Below are 22,442 nucleotides of genomic sequence, written 5' to 3'. Positions count from 1 at the left end.
ATGGAGAATCAAACCACAGTATCTCACTTTTTGCTCCTGGAATTCTCAAAAAATTGGCATCTGCAGCTTTTGCATTTCTTCTTGTTCTTTGTGTTATATCTTGCAACTGTAACAGCAAATCTTCTCATTATCTCTGCAGTAGCTTTTGACCCTCAACTGCACAGCCCCATGTACTTCTTTCTCATGAATTTGGCTTTGCAAGACCTGGGCATTGTTTCAGTCATTGTCCCCAAATCCATGATCAATTCTCTCATGGATATCAGACACATCTCTTACTTTGGATGTGTTGCTCAAGTCTTTCTCTTTCTTTCCTTTGAAGCTTCTGATTTCTCCCTTCTGACTGCCATGGCATATGATCGGTATGTTGCCATTTGCCATCCATTGCACTATGAGACAGTGATGAATTGGAAAGCCTGCACTGAAATAATAATTGTAGTGTGGTTTGCTGGACTTCTATATGGAATGTTGCATACCATTGGGACCTTTTCCATCCTTTTTTGTTCTAATGTAGTCAATCAATTCTTCTGTGAAAGTCCACAATTGCTAAAATTATCCTGCTCTGGCATAAATCTACTTGAGGTTGGTATTGTTATGGCCAGTATCATTGCTTCACTAGGCTGTTTTACTTTTATTATTGTATCTTATGCAGTGATCTTCAAGGCAGTGTTAAGAATCCCTTCTGATCAAGGTAGACAAAAAGCCTTATCCACATGTATCCCCCACCTTACAGTTGTCTCTATGTTATTTTTAAGTTCATGTTTTGCCTATGGGAGGCCTCCCCCTAAGACACAATCTTACTTAGATTTTGGGTTGACTGCTCTATATTCCCTCCTTCCACCCTTGCTCAACCCAATCATCTATAGCATGCGAAATAAAAATATCAAACATGCTCTTTCTAAACTGTGGAGAGTCTGACAAATTATTTTAATATGATTTATATTTTGTTCACAGTTCTGAATGTTCTGGTTTTTTATTTCTATGAATACAGAATTAAGGTAGAAAGTGACTGTTGATATGAAGGCAAATCCAAAATCACAAAAAAGAAGAACCATGGAACTCTATATGTTGCTTAGTAAACGTCCTGCATTCTAAATTACTTTTAATGCACTCTACAGATGATAAATATGGATGTTTGCCAGCACTGGCATTCCACAGGTTGATAATTCCTGATGTTTAGTGAAGTGAGGCTTAGGGTATAATGTGAAATAGGGAAGTATCTTAAATCCAGAGAAGCCTTAAATGATGTGGGTTGGTTTTCTTTTTCCTTTCTTGTATAAAATACCTTCCCTGTAAGGCTGGACTGTAATATGGCTAGTTAAAGCTTTGGTTTTTCTAAAAGTACATTGGCCTTGATTGCATTTTCCTCCTTAATTAATCATTTATTCCAAAAGTTTGATATTTTGCACCAATTGACTGCCTGAACAATTCTATTTTCTGTTCTGTGTTTTTTGGAAGGGTTTTGCTATTGCTTCCTTTAAGGACTGAGTTGGTGGACTGGCTCAAAGACATCTAGCTGAATACATTCCAATGTCAGAATTGTAGTCCTGCTTTGTAGTTCCCCAATGCCTTAACTTCTGTATCAAACAGATTTTCAGTATCTTTAGCTTAGACTATTTCTTATTTCCCTTAGAAAAGCTTCGGCAAAACCAAACACCTGATAGGGTGAAAAGGTTGTATGAAGTGATACTGTATCACACAACCTATTAGTAGTTAAGAGAAATGAAAATTCAAGAAATTAAATTAGGATTATGCATGTTTCTAATGAAGATAAAAATAATGATAAAAATAAGATTTCAGAACTCTTACAATTTCATACAATGTATAAAAGATAAGACATGTTCACTGTTCTAATACACAAAGGAAGATATACAGATCTACATTAAAATGATATCTTACTGAAATGTCCTTCAGAAATCATGAATTCTATCCATGTTATAGAGAGTTGCAGAAAATCAAATTTACCCATTCAATAAAAAGAAAGTGTGTGAAATTATCCCTTTCATGTATAAATGGGAGATTTTAGTGTACATGTAACAGGAGTGGTTCTAGTATCACAACAGTGCTATACTGATGTTGTCAATGTGATCATTCTTAACTATAGATAATGTTGTTTTTCTTTCTACCTGCTTAGCTGTCAGGACCAATAACCAGACCAAGACATTAAGAGCTCATTCAGCTGTTTTATTGGCTAAGCCTCTACAAAAGAATGTTCTCAAACTGATGGTTGGCACCTGGGTGAGACTTGATAAGGTCCAACAGGATTGGATTGGGATTCCTGATTAATTCCCCATTTGACCTCCCTTCTTCCACTGGTTCAGACAATTTTGCCTCCTACATTAGCCAAGCTTTATATATATATATATATATATATATATATATATATATATATATATATATATATATATATATATATATATATATATATATATATATATATATATATATATATATATATATATATATATATATATATATATATATATATATAAAACTGTTGCCTTTAACAGTAATATAATTATAGTATATTACAACAGTAATATATATATATTATTTATTTATCAGCATAAATATAACAAATGTAACAAAAAAGGCAACAGTAAAAAAATATTGGGTTTCTGTCTGGATTTTCTCTTGTGACGAGCCTAATGACAGAGAGTGGAAGTGTGACCTTCCTCCCATACTTGGGCATACCAGGGGTTGTGACTTTAAGTATATATATATATATATATATATATATATATATATATATATATATATATATATATATATATATATATATATATATATATATATATATATATATATATATATATATATATATATATATATATATATATATATATTACTGTTGCCTTTTTATTACATTTGTTATATTTATGCTGATAAATAAATAAAGGGAGACTAGTATAGATCTATTTCAAGCTATTTAGCTCTCATCAGCTAGCCATACCCTATGTTGGGAATAGAGCACAGGTTCGATTCCCAACATAGGGTATGGCTAGCTGATGAGAGCTAAATAGCTTGAAATAGATCTATACTAGTCTCCCTTTATTTATTTATCAGCATAAATATAACATATATATATATATATATATATATATATAGATAGATAGATAGATAGATAGATAGATAGATAGATAGATAGATAGATAGATAGATATAGATATAGATATAGATATAGATATAGATATAGATATAGATATAGATATAGATATAGATATAGATATAGATATAGATATAGATATAGATATAGATATAGATATAGATAGTCCTTCACAATGTTCAGCTTTTCTTCCTTTTCCATTTGTCCCAGTGAAAATTGCAGAAAAAATTACATACAGAGAAATTCAGCCATCCTACAATCTGCCTCTAGGAATCTGTTTATTCTTGTTTCTTACTTTGTATGTTCCTTAAAATATTTAAGATTTACTTTATGTTTTACTTTTTTTTACTTGAGTAAAAAAATAGTGAAATATGAAAAGACTGAAAACTATTTTTTTGTGCTTTGCCATATGGATTTTAATGCATTCTACTGGGGAAGTCCTAGTGACCATTATCCCAGAAGAAATTCTATCCTTACCTTGTTACCTTGCGCAGGGAACAATTCATTGCAGAAAGCAACCGTTATTAACCCAGAAAACAATTTATATGTACATCGATTTTCTAAAATATGTGTTAGATTTAGAAAGAGAGTTTATATAAACTCTCTTTCTAAATCTTATTTTCTTTGCTTCCTTTTCTGTGAGTTCTCATATTGATTTATTTATCATATCAATTTACTGTATTGTTGTACTCTAGGTATTTTATAGTTCTCTTTGGGTTTATAAGTCATTCTATGAACCTTGTTTTAGATTTTTATTTGCAGTTTATGCAGGCAATGAAATGCACCCTAAAAAGATGGATGGCTTGGATAATAACAATGAATTATCAACTTGTTTGCACTCTCACCACAGATGCCTCTGGTTTCTATGGTTTTATTGTGCACCTTATTCTACTGGACATCAATTAGGTTTCTATGGATTTCTTGAAGTTCTTTTCATCCTGCTTCCTTTTTATTCTCAAGAATGTTTTAATTTTCCACTCAATTTAATGATGTCAGTTTAATTAACCCAGTTTTCAGCTGTTCCCCTCACTGTGGTTGGCAGAATAGAGGGTGGGATTTCTTAAAACAGAGGTGTCAAACTTGTGTCCCACGGGCTGAATACATCATGCGGTAGCCATGCCCATTCCCATTTAGCAAAGTCATGATATATCATGTGATGACTTTTATTTGATAGCCTTCCTTAAAGAGGTTTGACACCCCTGTCTTAAAAGGTAGAAGTGAAAGAGTATTCCAAGTGATGAAACATGTTGCAGGAAGGAACTGCCACCTAAAAGCTCTTTTCTCCATGATCCTTGCATCTGTGGTAAAAGGAGGCTCAGGTGGTGTCAGAGGGGTGGTGAGCTTGGCAGCTCCTGAGAAGGCCAAGGCTTCTTCACTTACAATGTCGTCAACCTGCGAGCATCACTGGCAGCTGCTTCCTACAGCACAGGAGGTCTGTGCATATGCTCTCTCTACTGCTGCTTCTTGGCCTGAAAATGCTTTCCTTCATGCAAGTGGACATCTCCCAGGGCTGCTGCACATGCGGTCACCCTGCTTCTGCAAAGGCAGAGCCCCCCCCTCAGGACAACCAAAGAATGGAGAGGGATACTGCTTCTCAGCCTGAAAATGTTTCCTCCACAATCCTAATGTTTAAGGCTGAGCAACATAAACGGGAAGAGCATGAGAGTGGAGCTGCTCTTTTTTTCCCTGGGGCAGAAGGAGAGTCCTCTGCTCCTGTTCCTTGCTTGGCTGTTGGATGAAGCCCATGTGCGCTTTCTTCTCTTTGCCATCCCTAGAAGAAGCTCAGCCTTTTCTCCCTCTCTAATGCATGGATTTCTCCACATCCCTTTGGAAACTATGCAGCTGTCAAAGAGAAGGAAGCGTGCACTGTACAGGCTTCTTCCAACAGCCGAATCCTCTGCTCCTGTCCTTCCTCGGCTGTTGGAAGAAGCCCGTGCACACTTCCCTCTCTTTGACAGCCACATGGTTTCTAATGGGGTGCAGAGAAATCAATGCATTAGAAAGGGAGGAAAGGCAACCCCTAGCAGTAGCTTGCCCTGTCCACCCACTTCCAAAAGCCGAGTCCTCTGCTACAGCAAAAGAAGTTGGTGGGCAGGTCAAGCATCGTGCTGACAGGCAGGGTGAGAGAGTGAGAGCAATTGGTGACCGGGCAGGCAGGGGAATGAGCAAGGGGGCAGTTCCAGTTCTGGGCCTCCAGAAGGCCCAATACGGGAATGGATGCAAAATTCTTTCATCTGGTACGTGCGTACAAGACCAGGCCAGCTGAAACCCACCTCTGATTTTTTTTCCCTTCTGTTTAATTATATATTTGACTAAATATATGTTTAGGAATCCATTATTTATGTATTAGATTTAAAGCTTTTGATTAAGGTGACCAGACATCCCGCTTTTGGCGGGACACCCCCGCTTTTTGATGCATTTTCCCGTGTCCTGCCCGCTTTTTTAAAAGGCACGCTTTTTTTTTGGCACTCGCAGCTCCCGCCCATCAGCTGCTGGGCTGGCTCATCGTTCTGTTCTATGCTACCTACAAATTTAAGCCAGCCCAGCCTGCCGCTCACTGATTTGATTGGCTGGACTCCTTAGCTGAGGACGCATGCGCGAGGGTCCATTTTATTTTGTCTTTCTTGTTGGGGTTGCAGCTGCGCTTACTGGTGGTGAGTAAAATAAATCATGTTTTGTAAAAAATTTTACTCGGGAGTAAATTTTACTTACTCCCGAGTAAAAATTTTACTCGGGAGTAAAATTTACTCCCGAGTAAAATTTTTACTCGGGACTAAAAAGCGGCTACCAGTCGTGCAGAGAACTTCCACGTGGTTCCATCCAGACTTGCCGCCCGTGCTGGCTGTGAACTCTGCAAAGCCAAAGGGGGAGAAGGCAGGGGGCTGTCTCCTCCTCCCAGCCCAGCAAACAGTCCGTTTTTCAGCCGTGCAGACAACTTCCACGTGGCTCTCGCAGCCCGGCAGAAGCATTTTTTCAGGGGAGGGCTCTGCCTTAAGCAAGAATTGCATTAAAGACCAGAGCAACAGGTATTTCCTTATTTGCCTGGAGACAAATAATTCCTAGGGATACTTGCCATGTTCTTTCATCACCATGACGATCTTATTTTTTTGAGCTAAATGTATTTTTCCAGTTTGAATTGGGCATAATCTTTTTTTATTGATCCACTGTCAGGAAGAGGGATTATAATTTAAAACAGATGATTTCAGTGGCATCTTTTTTATTAATTTAAATTTCTTTCCGTTCTCCATACCCATCTTCTTGTATCAAATAATAGCTGTGGATTCATTGGTATTAAGTGTATATTTGAAGCAGTGCAGGAAATCTTGAAAACTTATGAATTTCTCTCCCCTCTGTGGCATTAGGCCTTAGTAACTGATTTGCTATATAACTTAGCAGTAGTTATTAGCACTCTTGGTGAATGATTCCCTTTTCTCAAATTATCTTGAACAATAGTTTGCAATGTTTTCATATCTTGCATCCAGCTTTTTAAATTTATTATTAAATAATTTGTATTCTATCAGGGGCTTTCAGCAGTTTACAGCAACAAAAATGCCAAATAAAATTATATTATTATAAAATCATTGTAACAATTCCACAAAAACAATAAAAAGAAAATCCAGTGATAAAACCATATTAAATCCCAATGGCTCTAGAAGACAGAATAATTTGTACAGCCTTCCTGAATGGACAGCAGGTTAGGGCTCCCTGCTCTGGAGGAGGTTTCCAAAGGATGGGCACCAGCTGAAACCTTCCTCCTGAGAAAGCCCTACCTTTGTCATGAATGGGATTACAGGGCCTCCCCAGAAGATATTTAAAGCTCTGGTAAGATAGCTTTGAGGGGGGTGGTCTTTAAATATTTGGACTTTAAGCTGATTTTGGAACATCTGTAAATTTGAAAGCACAAAAAATGCTATTGGCTTGTTTCCAGATGAGTCATTTACTGTAAGGAGTATAGGCTCAATGTATTTTAAAATAATATTTTATTTATTGTGCATATTATTTTTTAAAATAGTGGTATTCTGTGTTGATTCTTTTTTTAAATTGTCTTGTGTTGATTCTTTTTTTAAATTGTCTTAGACTATTTAAAAAAAGATTCTATCCAAAATAAATTGAAACTAGCCATTTTTAAAATTTCTATGCACAATACTTTGAAATGGACTCAGGAGTCATGATTGACACTGAGTGAATTTGCACTTTTAATAATCAGGAAGATACAATGGCATTGAAAAAAGTGACTGATGACCATTTTTCACACTTAGCGACCATTTTTACACTTAGCGACCGTTGTGGCATCCTCATGGTTACGCGATCAAAATGTTGATGTTTGGCAACGGATTCGTATTTCTGATGATAGTTTGAAATGGTGACAGTATAAATTATTGCTGGTGTAATACTTAACAATGGTTTTTAAGGATTTCTTTTATTTATAGAATACCTTTTTTATTATTTTGGGGGGATTTTTACTTTTAAATTGTTTATAAAATGTATTTACTACAAGAAATGTTCCTTTTTGCAAATGTGATCTTTGCAAATCTTTGTGATGCAATATGTTCAGACCAGGTTTATGTGTCTCAAAGTGGCTGCTATTCTATGGGCAGGCCAGGTTGGTGCAAGGCAGCTTTGCCAGATTTGGTGTGTTTCACCCTCATTGAATTTTATATCGTATAAAGAATGGAAGGAGGAAGGAAGAGAAAAAAGGAGGAAGGGAGTGAGTGAGGAAAGAAGAGGATGGAAGGAGGGAGGAAGGAAGGAAGAGAGGGAAAGAGCAGAAGACAGATAAGGTGAAGGTAGATAAGCAAGAGGAATGAAGGAAGAAGTGAGGAGTCTCGAGGAGGGGGAAAACATTTAGTGACCAAAGTTACAATGGCATTGAAAAAAGTGACTGATGACCATTTTTCACACTTAGCGACCGTTGCGACCATTTTTCACACTTAGCGACCGTTGCAGCATCCTCATGGTCATGTGATCAAAATTTTGTTTGGCAACAGATTCATATTTATGCTGGTTTCAGTGTCCTGGGGTGACCTTTTGACAAAAAAATTTTTTTTTAATCAAGCCCCCCCCCCCCCCCCGGTCAAGGGTGTCCCTCTTTTCCAATCTGAAAATCTGGTCACCTTACTTTTGATGCATTTTTATTTTGCCAAATAAATACTAGAGGGTCTGAGAAAAACATTCCCATTTATCTATCTCATAAAACACACACATATACATACACATTGCACCAGTGGGCAACATCTACTCTCAAGATTTTCAAGTAAAAGATACAGTAATTTATTGTTATATATTTGCTAGATTTACATTGTTTTTCTTCTAGGGAAAAAAGTACCATGCAATCTTAACCTTAATCAATGTTCTGACACTACCACAATCCTGTACGAGTGGTGAGTTCAAATATTTCCAGTAAACTTCTATGGCTGAAAATTAACTGGCAATTCCTAATCCTAGGCAATCCTTTTATCAATGCATGAAATAACAAAACTGTTTTTTTGTTTTGTTGTTGTTATATGATATAGAGAAAACTCTGTGAATGGACAAGTGGAGTTAGTTTCTTTTAAAGGATTTGAAGAAGAGTGGGAAATGGACTTAATACATTCCCTGCTGGTTGAACAGTTGACCAGGCAGGACCCAGGTTGCAGTCAGCAGGGAGGATGTCTAGGCTAGTGTGAATGCTGCTTACTGATGTGTAGGTAGGAGGAGGCAGTTATGTGGATCCACATGGTGAAGGCGAGGCAGGGTGAGGGTCTCAGAATGGACCAGTTCAGGGGTGTGGCCAGTCACTGTAATAAAAAATGCTCTGTGCATGTGCAGAAGCAAAAACCAAAATGGCTCTGCCTACAGCACCACTAGGACAACCAGTTTGGGAGTGTGACAGGCCTGAGTCGCTGCCAGTTCCAGCAACCAGGCCACCAAACCATTACTGGTTCAGCTGAAACAGTCTGAACTGTAGGAACCAACCTCTGCCCTGCACTATGAGATGGTGATGACTTGGGAAACCTGCACTGAAATAATAATTCTAGTGTGGGTTACATGAATTTTCTATCATGTTGCATGACAGATTTTATTGTGTAATTGTCATTGCACTGTGTTGCTATGGGTTTCCTGACTTTTTTCCCTGCCTTTTCTCTCTGTAATTTACAGAATTATTTTTAACCTCTGCATTAATAATGTGAGCATACCTAGCCAAGGTCAAGGTCTGTGGCATGCAGAATAGAGGTTGGGATTTTTTTTAAAAAAAACTGGAGGTGAAAGAAAAATCAGAAATGTTGAAATATGTGCCAGAGAAATCATCTCACTTGATTATTTTTCATCTTTTACAACACTTTAGTAAGCACAAAAATATGAAAAATCAATAAGTCAGTTTCATAATTATAATAGACCTTCATATAACCTAACAGTAACATGCAATATAATGTCAGTTGGAAGAAATAAGATATGCTCTATTTTCTAATAGTTCAAGAAATGTGTATAAATAGATGTACTTCAGAAGGATATTTTATTAAAATTTGCTTAGAGCTGTTTCATCCTAGTTGCTAATATACTATACTAAAGGTTTATCCAGATTTTGTGTTGTTTATGACACCTTCTATCCAATGCACATAAGAATATATATTTAAATAAAGATGGGAGAAATACTTTGAGGCTTAATATAATAATATTTTGGGAAGGCGCCCTATGCATACTGGAATCACCTATCAATACCTTTTTTGGGTGTGAGTGTCTTTCAGCTAGAGTAATCAGTGATGTGTGGTGAGCTTTATGGCTGGTGAGGCAAAGCCCTGGCGCGGCTTTCCAAAAGCCCCACTGAAATCCCACCGCTGTGTCCGCCATACAGGCAGGATGCGTCCCACTCTATAGCGGACACAGTGCTGGGGCTTCGGCGGACTTTCCGAAATGGCAGCACTCTGAATGCAGCATAAGCTGTGGCCAGGGCAGAGGGGAAAGCAGTGGCAGTGGAGGAAGCGGCAGTGGCGGCCGATGAAGTTCCCGTGATGCAAAGTGCCCTGCATCGCGGGAGCCACCAAGCTCCTTTGCTACAGACCTGGGTATGGTGCTGGGCTGCCCAGCACCAGATCCGGGTCTGCAGCAAAGGCGCTTGGTGGCTCCCATGATGCAAAGTGCCCATCTCTAAAAGAAAGAAGTGAGGGTTTCTCCTGCCTGCCTCTTGCAAGGAAACCCCCGGCTAAGTGTTTTGTGGCTGGCTGAAATGCACGGACGTTTCCAGCCACCCACAGGGTGAACGGCTGCCCAGCTGCCGCCGGAGAGCAGCCCCCGGTGCCATTCTTGGTATGTTTTTCTCCAGGTAAAGTGGAGATTGGAGGGGGACTAGGAGGGAAGGGGTCGCTCCTCGGGAGTCTATCTAGCCAGCAGCCCCAGGAGACACCCCCCAGAGAATAATTGGGGCCAACAAAGCTCCCACACCCACCCACCTTTGTGATGCAAGAGATGGCAAGGCTCTTGTGCGGTCTCTTCTGATAAGAGCAAGCCTCCTCCTTCTCCCCCACTCCTCTCTCCTCTGAAGCACGCCCTCCGAAATAACCCAACGTAAGCATGCTCAACTGCAACAAGGCATGATTTGCTGCTCCCAGATCAGGAGGCGGGAGAATCAGTGCCTCCTTTGCATATGAAATTTTTCACTTTTTAACCCTTGCTTAAAGGGGTTTTTTTAAAGGCGAAAAATTCCTTATGCAAAGGAGGCCCATAGTTCTCTCGCCTCCTCCTATAGTTAACACTAAGCAGACTCCAAGTCACTGTGACTTGGAGTCTGGTAACAACTACCTTGGCTTTAATTATTTAAAAAAAAATCTTTAAAATTCTTTCCTTTTCCTCAGGAGACTGGTGAGGCCCCGCCTCCCCTGCTTCTAGTGATTGCACATCCCTGAGAGTAATATAATATTATTTTCTATATTTATATTCCTGTATTTAATGTTTCCTTCTTGTTTTCTTGCCTTGATATTCCTTGTCCACCTTATCATTTGCAGTTATAGTTATTATTCTGTTCTGCTTAATTCAATAAACTGTTTCAACATTTACCTAATTTGTGTCAATATTGCTTTCTAATTCATAAACATCGTATTCAGATTTTTGTGTAGTATAGTCAAATGAGTCTTTCAAAAGTCTTTCAATGACCACTCCCTCTTGAGATATTCAGGCTCTAGGATGGAAACTGAAAATATGAGACTTATATAGAAAACAAGAAGTTTGGAGTTATGTAAAGTTTCCCCACCCCCTTGTTCAGCAAGCAAGAGGGAAAAACAAGCAGTTAGCTCAGAATGGACTGTAAACTTTTAGACCTTTTTAATATAGAAAATCAAAATATGTCATTAAATTCTTCAATACAAAATGTTCATTCACATGGCCATGATTCTGCCTTACAATTATAGCATATTGTTACTCATGCTGTAAGAGAGAATCTTATTCTGAATTTGAGGAGATGTCAATTACCTGGAATTATACTTTTATGGTCACAAAAGATTGATTATGTTTTCTTTTCCCTCCTTTTTATACAGACGAAAATTAACCTGAGACATTTTTATGCTTTTCTCATTTCTTCACTGTAAAGATCACTTTTGATATTGTTGCTGCATAGCTTTTCAACTATGCATCATATTAAGGCATGTTGTGTTTCAGAATTGTTTGTAAAATAAGAGCAAGAAAAGAGTTCAATCCAAAATTGCAACAAGTAAGAAATGAGGTTAGGAATTGGTAGAGTTGAAACATTTTTGAGGTAATCAAGATTTCATTTACCTTTTCATATATCAGTGTAACATTTAGTGCACATAACAATTGAGTGTGACATCAAAATACTGATACACAGACTTTATCAATGTGATGAACTTTGCCCCCACATAATAATAGTGTAGTCTTTCTTTCTACTGATTTACAGGAGCATTAGAATCATACTTTCTATTACATGTTTTGCCCAACAAAAAGGACAATGATTCTTTTTCTAATTTTCCAGCAATGGGTTTTATTCTTTCAATCCAGCTAAAGTTAGGTACAATTGGAGTGGGATTGGTTATTCCACCTATCTTCCCCTAGACATGTTCTTACTGGGCATTTTTCTTAGAAGTTTTGCTTCTAATAATTGTTTCAAACATTCTTTACTTGAATAAAAGATGCTGAAGAATGTTCTTTTGGGAAGTGGTAGTGGATATGGAATTGGGGTAGGAGAGATACATACATGCCTGCGTGCATGCATACATATGGTACGTACATACGTATATACATACATACATAAATACATACGTATGTGTCTGTATGTATTGTATGTATACTGATTTTCTAAAGAATTTGCACAATTCTTTTTCTAAATATTAAACATTGTGTATCTGATCTGTGTGATTTTATACTGATTTCTATGGATTTATGGTATTATTTATTCCATTATAGCTTTTATAAGTCTGTATGGGCTTATATTGTGTCTCATTCCCAGAGCCTTGTTTAAGGTATGTATCAGTAATCTTATCAGGCAGCTATATTCTCCCTACAGAAGGAGTGTGGCTTGCAATACAATAGTACAATAATCCTGCATTTTTGACCTACCATATAAATGCCACTGTGTTCTATTATTTTGTTGTGTAACTACTGGCATTGTACTTGGATTCTATAGTAGGGTTACCAGACATCCCGCATCTGGCGGGACAGGCATGCCTTTCAATAATTTTTTTCGCGTCCTGGTCCATTCTAAAAAAAACCTGCTTTATTTTAGCTCTCGCAGCTCGCTCGGGCCCCCGCCCATCAGCTGCTAGCTCGCTCACTTGTTCCGTTCTATCTATCTACACTAAAAATCTAAGCCAGCCCAGCCTGCCACTCACTGATTGGCCTGGACTCCAGCCAATCAGTGAGCTGGCTGGGATGGAAAACTTTAAGTACGCGGCGTGCCCGTGCTTAAAGTTTTCCACCAGCCAGCTCACTGATTGGCTGGAGTCCGCATAGCTTAGCATGCCGTGCGATTCTCCATTTCATTTCGTCTTTTGCTTGCTGCAGCTTAACTGGTGAGTAACTGTTTCCCTGTGTCTCCCAGGTCACGCCCGTCCCCTCTCAAAAGGATTTGGCTCGGCCACCGCTTCCTCCTCTTCTTCCTCCTCCTCCCCGTCCATGGCGGCAGTCACAGGATGGGGTGGCGGCGAGAGAGAGAGAGAGAGAGAGCGAGGGTTCAGTCCCGTGAGGAGTCACCCACCGAGCTGCAGGTCCCCCCCACCGCTGCCGCCGCCTTCTTTCCCTCCGCCTCTTCTAGAGCCCAAGCGAGCCCGCCTTTGCGAGTCTGTGAGGCGTCGTCGCTTCCCACCGCAGCACAGGAACAGCTGCGGTGGAAAGCGAGCTGCAGGTCCCCCCCCGCCGCCGCCTTCTTTCCCTCCGCCTCTTCCAGAGCCTGAGTGAGCTCACCTTTGCGAGTCCGCGAGGCGTGGTTGCTTCCCACCGCAGCACAGGAACAGCTGCGGTGGGAAGCAAGATGTGGTTGGAAGCGAGCTGTGGGTCCCCCCCACCGCCGCCTCCGCCTTCTTTACCTCTGCCTCTTCCAGAGCCCGAGCGAGCCCACCTTTGCGAGTCCGCGAGGCGTGGTTGCTTCCCACCGCAGCACAGGAACAGCTGCGGTGGGAAGCGAGCTGCAGGTCCCCCCCACTGCCGCCGCCTTCTTTCCCTCCGCCTCTTCCAGAGCCTGAGTGAGCCCGCCTTTGTGAGTCCGCGAGGCATGGTCGCTTCCCACCGCAGCACAGGAACAGCTGTGGTGGGAAGCAAGCTGCAGGTCCCCCCCGCTGCCACCACCGCCTTCTTTACCTCTGCCTCTTCCAGAGCCTGAGCGAGCCCGCCTTTGTGAGTCCGTGAGGTGTGGTCACTTCCCACCTCAGCACAGGAACAGCTGCGGTGGGAAGTGAGCTGCAGGTCCCCCCGCCACCTTCTTTACCTCCGCCTCTTCCAGAGCCCGAGCGAGCCCGCCTTTGCAAGTATGCGAGGCGTAGTTGCTTCCCACCGCAGCACAGGCACAGCTGCGGTGGGAAGCGAGCTGCGGGTCCCCTCCCCCACTGCCACCACCTTCTTTCCTTAGGTGAGTTCGTGAACAGGGCTGGGTGGGGGGACGGGCTCACCGCTGCACCACAAGTTTGAGATTCACACCCACACAAGGCTGCCTTGTGCTACAGGGCGGAGGTGGTGGCCCCGACCCCAAGGCTGCTTGAAGCCCCAGCACCAGCGTTTTCTGCTGCGGTCTGTCGCAATCCCGAGCTGTGCCTTCCCGGGCGGGTGTTTGCTGTAGGTCTGCCTCGGCACCACACCCTGAAGTCAAAACTCCCAGGGTCAGGTGAATGTAGCTCCTGCACGGACATGTCAGGTCGGTCTCCGCCCCCTTCTCCGTGCTCCCTTGAGCTCTCGTGTTTGGCGGAGGGACGGTGGCTCAGCACGCGCGCTAACTCCCGTTCCTTCCCCCAAAAGGGGGCTGTTTGATTAAGGACGTCAGTAAGCTGGAGCCTGAGCCCCAGCAGGCTCGTGAGTTTATTTGTGAGGGAGGCCGCCGCCTTCGCTCTTCTCCGAGTGCTGGATTTCTCCACTTCCAACTAATGTCTCTGCTCCCGAGGATTTAACTCTTTTCCTGCGGAGCTGCACTTGAAAAACGCACACGCCCAGACAATAAAAGCACCTCCTGGCACTGTGGATGGGCTAAGCTGGGCATTGAATAGGCTCACGGGGAGAAAGGGAGCTACTTGACAGGGTACCTAGCTTTTGATCCCCCCTCCCCCCGCATAGGGGAGCTGTGGGGTAGGAGGCAGAGAAGCGGGGATCCAGCAACAGGTTTTCACTCATGCGAATGTCTTGGGATTACAATGCGGAGAGCCATTCCTCACTGAGGATTGGCCGCAGCACCTTCCCAGCGCTGCCGCTGCCACGCTGGTTCCTTTGCGCCCCTCCCACCCCTCTGCCTCCTCCACACAAGAGCGGCAGAGTGAATGAGCGGCCACGGACGCCGTTGCTTTTAAACGAGGCTCCGCTCGCTGCTCATCCCATTCCTTGAGGGCTGGTGAGTGCCAAAATAAAGCCAAATCCTTTTGAGAGGGGATGGGCACGATTGGCAATGGCGGAGGCCATGCTGACGCCTCCCAGGTCGCGCCCGTCCCCTGTCAAAAGGATTCTGCTCAGCCACCGCTTCCTCCTCTTCTTCCTCCTCTTCCTCCTCCTCCCCGTCCAAGCGCCAACACCACAGCCTTCTGCCATTATGACAGACCTGTCCACCTTCAACTGCAAAATCTCCATTCCCTCTGCACTCCAGGGTTAGGATACTGCAAAATCCCCATTTTCTCCCCACTCCAGGGGAAGGATACTATGAAATCCCCAATTCCTCCCCACTCCAGGGGTAGGATACTGCAAAATCTCCATTCCCTCCGAACTCCAGGGGAAGGATACTATGAAATCCCCAATTCCTCCCCACTCCAGGGGAAGGATACTATGAAATCCCCAATTCCTCCCCACTCCAGGGGTAGGATACTGCAAAATCTCCATTCCCTCCGAACTCCAGGGGAAGGATACTATGAAATCCCCAATTCCTCCCCACTCCAGAGGAAGGATACTGCAAAATCCCCAATTCCTCCCCACTCCAGGGGAAGGATACTATGAAATCCCCAATTCCTCCCCACTCCAGGGGTAGGATACTGCAAAATCCTACACATATAAGCCAGTTTCACTTTGATGTACAAATACCTTGAGAGAAAGAAAAGAAAATCAATAAACATTTGGAAAATAAATATATATGACTGCATAGAGATGTTTCAATACATGAAAATGTGTGGGACAGAATTGACCTAGTTGTAAAGAGAGATTTGGAGAGATTTCTACATAGACTTTAAATAATTAATTAACTACATATTTAACATTAGTACCTTTGATACTGATAATTGTGATAATGATAATTATAAAGAATAAAAAGCAGTTATAATTTGCAGAAATTTGGACCAAACCATCACGCATTAACTGATCCCAAGTAGATGCATTAGCATAGTCATCTAATTATCTATCTTTATATCGGAGAAAAATGCATCATACAATATGTTTTTATTTCTCTGTTTTTAAACAAAAGTATTATTGTTGAATATGTGCTAACATGGATTAATGGATTCAGAAATAGTCATATCAGGGTTCATCCAAAATGTCTGCTGCCTTCAGAGAGTTTATTCTTTTTATACAGTTTTAACAAGGAAAGGAAAGGGCATATAGAAATAGCATCTTTATTGGTGTATTCTCCTTGTTATTCTTTAAGAACATCACAGCCAGAATAAAGTCTCACATATCTTGATAGTTCCTGGTGGTGCCTGGTGCTGCTAATTAGGTGAGCTCATAGACATCTGAGGTAAACAGTTAGTAAGTCATGGTAGTGTGCTGCACATGGCCTCTTCGTAAATTTTATATTACCTCTTTTATATTACCCATCTCTACAATGGATTTCAATATTCTTGAAAAAAATGCTGAGTTCAAAGGTGCAATAGGTTATGTCTCATTTTCTGTCCAAACTCTACTACAAACATTGTTTGTATTTGATAGGAAACTGTCTTCTCCAACTGTGTTTTCATTTTTTTTCTGATTGTTGGATAACAGGATTTATTATATTATTCTATTGATATTTGAGGTCCTTGGATTAAATGTATTTAACAGTGATATAATTGTATATTTTTCACCATGTAAATATCAAAATAGCCTTTATGTTGTAACAGGTTCTATCATTTTTTATTTAATAATATGATGTTAAATACATGTTTAATAACCTTAAGGTGAGTTAATTGTGCTGGGCAATGTGCCAACTAACTCTCTCAGATTGACTCTGGGAGGGGAGGAAGGGCACCCGAGAGCAGAATTGTCTCCGTGCCAGGAATTCCTGTTGTTTATTAACAGCACACAGCAAACCTCCCATCCTCAGAACAAAAAATTGATTTACTGAATTCAAGACGAGCAGACCCTATACACGTGAACTTTTAATTGTTTGTATTAATCCTTAGCTTCATTTTTACAAGAATTCCTTCTGATATCTTACTTGCTAAAGAGATATTCAAAATGGCCCAGAGCAGCTTTGTAACACTGATCAGGCTTTGAATTTCTATGGAGTTTAAAACTTCAAAGAAAAGGAGTGATTTAATACTAAATTAAACAACAACAGCTGCACAATCGACCAGCAGAGACTTATTAATTGGCTGAAGAAGATTAAAACTTGGAATGGCTTCTAAGCAAAACCCTATCCAAAAGGTTTCCCCCCCCCTGTTTCAAAAAGTGCGGGCAGTTCGCCCGCCCCTGACACAAAACTACAGTCATTACTTCCTCCCCCATATGGGAGCCATTAACTAAAGAAACTTTTCAGAAGGAACTGGCTGAAGCATTTAAAAATCATGTAGTTACGATGGAAACAAAAATTAAGGAGGAATATCTGTTTCTCATAAAGAACTGTCTGATAAACTTGAGACCCAGGTTCAGAAGATCAGGGATGATATGTTGGGAGTTCTTAATTCGTTTTCGGATTATGTGTCTGGAATTGAAAGCAGATTAGAAGATCTTAATGACTCTAATATTAATTTGGTATCCAAAATGGACATGGTTCAACAAAAAGTTGGAGATGCTGAAAAAGAAATTATCATGTTACAGTATAGACAAATGGAACTTGCACTAGGAATAAGAGGTTTGCCTGAAAATAACCAGGAAAATCTGAAACAGATTCTCTCAGAAGCTTTCGATAGTCTCATGGGAAGGCCAAGGGGGAATTTGATTGGCAAATTGATAAGGTTTATCGTGTTAACTCCTGGCTGGCTAGACAGAAGCAACTTCCAAGGGTCATTGTGATTTACTTTACCACAAGAGACATGAGGAATATGATATTGCAAGAGTCCTTTAAAAAACCAGGCTTCAAATTGGGGGTCAGTTAGTGACTGTTTTGAAAGAGATACCACCTCAAATGCTAAGATCTAGAAAAGACTACGCCTTTTTAATCGAAGAGCTTAAAAATCATCAACTATAGTTCAGATGGGATGCACCAGTTGGGCTAGCACTCATTTTTGAGGGGCAAAGATATCATCTTAATTCAGTATGGAAAGCCCAAGATTTTTACCATAATATCTTGAAGACCGGAAACCCTGCCCCACCTGGACCTAGAGAAAGAGAACAAGAAGGACAAGATAGACAGCAAACTACACAATTATCAACAAGGATGGATCATTTTTCTCTCTCAGAAGCACAAGGAACCAAAGAACAAAGACAAACCTGTGTGATTACCAGACGAATGGACCAACAATTTAAAAAGCAACAATCATAACAAACACCTGTTACCGGTCAAGATGCTACAGTTACCAGCTTAGAAGCAGTGGGAGGAGCCAGACCAAAGGTTAAATTCCAGGATGTTCAGATGGCTCTAAAAAAGCTTCAGGGAGCCAAAGATGACAACTAAGTTTCTAACATGGAATGTCAATGGATTAAACTCTCCACAGAAAAGAAAGAAAATATATCACTATCTTAAACAGTTCAAGAATGATATAATTTGTTTGCAATAAACTCACATTAGATCAACTGATCAAAAATATCTGATTAATATAAGATTTGGACAACATTTTATAGCTTCTGCTACAGAGAAGAAAAATGGTATAGTTATATACTTAAGGAAGGATATGAAAACTGAATTAATCGAAGCAGATCCCCATGGAAGATATATTGCAATAGACTTAGTATTAGAAGGGAAAAGGACATTGCTACTGGGAATATATGCTCCCAATCAACAACAAGATGGATTTTATAGAAAGCTTCAGGCCAAATTAATACAGTGGGATTATAGGTCCTGCATACTATTGGGTGACTGGAATGGTGTTATGGACACTAAGAAAGATAAGAAGGCTTCTTGCCCAAATACTCAAATGCGAGCGAAACTACCTAAGTCCTTTTTCGATATGATGGATGATTTTGAACTGAGAGATATTTGGCAAGAAAGAAATGCAGAAGAATATGATTTTATCTTCTTTTCTGATAGACATCAATCCTTTTCCAGAATTGATTTCATACTAACTACCAATGATTTGCTTTCTAGGGTGAAGAAGACAAAGATATGTGCCAGAGTTTTATCAGATCATAATCCAGTTTGGATGGAGTTGGGAGGGGTGACGCAAGCAAGAAGGTCTTGGAGATTGAAAGAAAATTTATTTAGATATGAGAAATATACTAATGAATGTAAAAAATTGTTAACAGAATACTTTGTTTTTAATATGAATCAGGGTATATCTATGGAAATTGTATGGGATACAAGTAAAGCACATATGAGAGGAGCTTTGATAAATCTAAATAGATTACATAGACATAAACAAGGGGAAAAGCTAACAGAGCTGGAAGATGAAATTAGGAAGAAAGAGCAAGAGTTAACTTTAAAACCAGGAGATATAAAGATTAAAGAAGCAATTACCTTATTAAGAGACCAATTTAATATGTTGATCTCAGACCAGGTAGCCACTTGTCTGTTATATGCAAAAATAATACTTTCTGCAATGCAAATAAATCTGGTAGATGGTTAGCATATCAGATTAGGAAAAAACAAAAATTTCATAACATAGCCAAATTGCACTACAGAGGGAAAGAAGTGTTTCAACAGGGTGAGATTCCAAGGGTCTTCCGTGAATTCTTTACAGTGTTGTACAAGGGTGACAAAATTAATGGTCTAGATATAAAGAGATACTTGGATAAAGAAAAAATACCCATAGTTAAAGAAGAGCAGAGGCAAAGATTGAATCAACCAATAACCTCGGGGAAAATTTTACAGGTAATTAAGCAGTTAAAGGCAGGGAAGGCACCTGGTACAGATGGCTTGACAGCGGCTTACTATAAAAATCTACAATTACAAATGGTAGAACTTCTTAAGGAATTATTTAATAAGATTCAAAAGGAAGGTAAGGTACCTCCATCTTGGAAGACAGCTTTTATATCCCTGATACCCAAAGAAGACCAAGATATTACCCAACCAAAAAGCTACAGACCTATATCACTACTTAATGTAGATTATAAAATCTTTACTAAAATACTAGCAAATAGGTTAATGTTGGTTATTCAACAGTTGATTCATAATGATCAAACAGGTTTTATTCAAGGGAGTCAAATGAGAAGTAATGTAAGATTAATCGTTAATGCACTAGAACAGTGGTCCCCAACCCCCGGTCCGCGGACCGGTGCCGGGCCGTGGAGTACCTGGCACCGGGCCGTGCAGCGGCCGGGGGCCATGATCGCTGCAGCGGCCAGGGGCCGCCACCAAAGGACCTTCCCGGAGTTGCTTTTCTGAGCAACGGGGAGACAGAAGGGACAAAGTACCGTCCGTTTTGCCCATGCCACGAGGGCAGCAGGAAGACTAGGACAGGGATCTCCTCTTGGCTCCAGCCAGGGAGAGAAGCAGCAGAGAAAGGTAAACCAGCATTTTATATTTTATTTGCTTTATTTGCTTTGCGCCCGAGTGGGGCGGGGAAAACACCTCGCCAGAGGCTGCTGGAGAACTCTTTCCAAAGAGAGGGTCTGGGAACTGGGCAGGCGAGATTGGAGCGGGGAGCCAGGGAGCGCACTTGCTCCCCTTTCCCATGGCCTGCCTTTCTCCATGGAGCCTGTGGATGCGGCTGCTGGCTGTGCAGGTGGCCTGGAGGGAACCCCCGAAGCTCCTGGCATGGCCCTGGCATTGGAGATCCGCGTTTCCAAAGCGTAGCATTATTTCACTCCTCTCCTGTTTTTTGTGGGGGGAGCTACGAGAAGCGGGTGGTGGCACTTGGGGAATATTTGTGTCCCCGGGAGATCTGCTCTTCCCCGCCCCTTACCTCCGAAGGGGAGGCCAGGCGTGGGAGAGAGTGCTAATGATAATGACTGATTCCCTCCTGTTTCTGTGGGTTTGGGGGGGGTGGGGAGAGAAGGTAGTTGCAGAGCCTGGACTGAAGTTAGGAGGCTGACTCGCTACAATAAGCAGTGACCATTATTTGGAGGAAGAAAAAGCATAGCAGTGCGACGGAGATTCACTCTTTCAGAACCTGCATCATCTTTTTTTCAAATTAAAAAAAAAAAAGCCTTTTAAACATTCTTATTCCTAAAGGCAAAAAACCCCATGAGGCTTGCTGGAGAACGGAGCGGAGGTGACGTACGAGGGGGAGGCTGGGCGCCATGGTGGGGGAAGCTGTTGCTGAAATAATTCGATCTGTCAGGAACTCGGAGGTGGGGGGGAGGTTAGTGGGAAGCCTTTGCCGGCCCAACACCAGCCGTAGCTCTGAAGTTGCTTTCCTTTCTACTGAATCCCCTGCTCAGCAAAGCAAGTCTGGGGAAGTCCTTTGCGCCAGCTAGAAAAGGTCTTCACTCCCTCCCTCTTGCAGCACGCCCCGATGTGAAAAACACCGATCGGCACACTTGGGGCTGCTGCTGCTGTGATGTCCAGGGAGGCTCCGCTGATCTAGAACCCATCCACGGGGGGAGGGATCGTCTTCCCGAATGGGCTGGTAAGGGGATAGAAAAGGTTTTTCTCCAGTTCCAGGTTTCAGCTTCTTGGCTCCATTATCTCATTATCTCTTTCCAGCTTCTTTTGTTGAGCCTCTAATTAAGGTTCATTTTTATGCCTTAATAAAGATCACCTGGTTAAAAAGAAGGAAGAGGCTCCACTGGTCCGGAGCCCATCTGCAGGTTGGGAAGGAGGGAGAGACAGACAGAAAAACAGACAGACAGAGACACAGAGAGAGATGCACACACAGAGTGAGTGAGTGAGTGAGTGAGTGAGAAACAGATAGACACACACACATACATATACACACAGAGTGACAGAGAGAGGAAGGGAGGGGAGAGGGATAGAGTGATAGAGAGGGAGGGAGAGACAGACACACACAGAGTGTGTGATTAAGTGAGTGAGTGAGAGATAGACACACACACACACACATACACACAGAGTGACAGAGAGAGAGGAAGGGAGGGGAGAGAGATAGAGAGAGAGAGCTTTCAATTTGTAGGGATGTAACCTGGCTGTTTTTGCCTGCTCTCAAAAAGATGAGCAGGGTTGAACCTGGCTAATAATTGGAGGGGAACCCACCTGGGAATCTCAGTACTGTATATTTAATAGTAAAATATTAAAAATTGTCCAAAAGCAACAATGACAATTTTCATACTACTGCTAAGAAAATTACGACACATCAATAAAATTATAGGAGCTGAGTTTAACTCAAGAGAAACTTTTCTAAAGGTAGACAGTTATATAACAAAAAGTCCACTGGGTAATTTTGGTCATTTGCTCTCAGATGAACCAATCTCACTGTTGTTGCAGGAAAAAATGGCACAATATTTATTTATTAGACTTATATATGCTGCTTTGGGCTTCTGATGTTCG

General features: G+C 41.2%; 1 protein-coding gene across 1 annotated transcript; it reads left to right on the top strand.

Moving 5' to 3' along the window:
- Positions 1-915, top strand: LOC148046194 (olfactory receptor 14C36-like). The gene has a single exon (XM_087711933.1). The coding sequence runs from the start codon at positions 1-3 to the stop codon at positions 913-915; it is 915 nt and encodes a 304-aa protein (XP_087568059.1).
- The last annotated feature ends 21,527 nt before the right edge of the window (positions 916-22,442 follow it).

The sequence above is a fragment of the Thamnophis sirtalis genome, unplaced genomic scaffold, assembly GCF_051295495.1.
Source record: "Thamnophis sirtalis isolate CommonGarterSnake01/CBP01778 unplaced genomic scaffold, rThaSir2_p1.2 scaffold_4, whole genome shotgun sequence".
Lineage (NCBI taxonomy): Eukaryota > Metazoa > Chordata > Lepidosauria > Squamata > Natricidae > Thamnophis > Thamnophis sirtalis.
Note: the sequence above shows the minus strand (reverse complement) of the source record. Positions and strands in the feature narration are given on the sequence as shown.

What these genes read in the sequence shown, in the direction of transcription:
- LOC148046194 (XM_087711933.1), top strand. Translation starts at nt 1, where the DNA reads ATGGAGAATCAAACCACAGTATCTCACTTTTTGCTCCTGGAATTCTCA.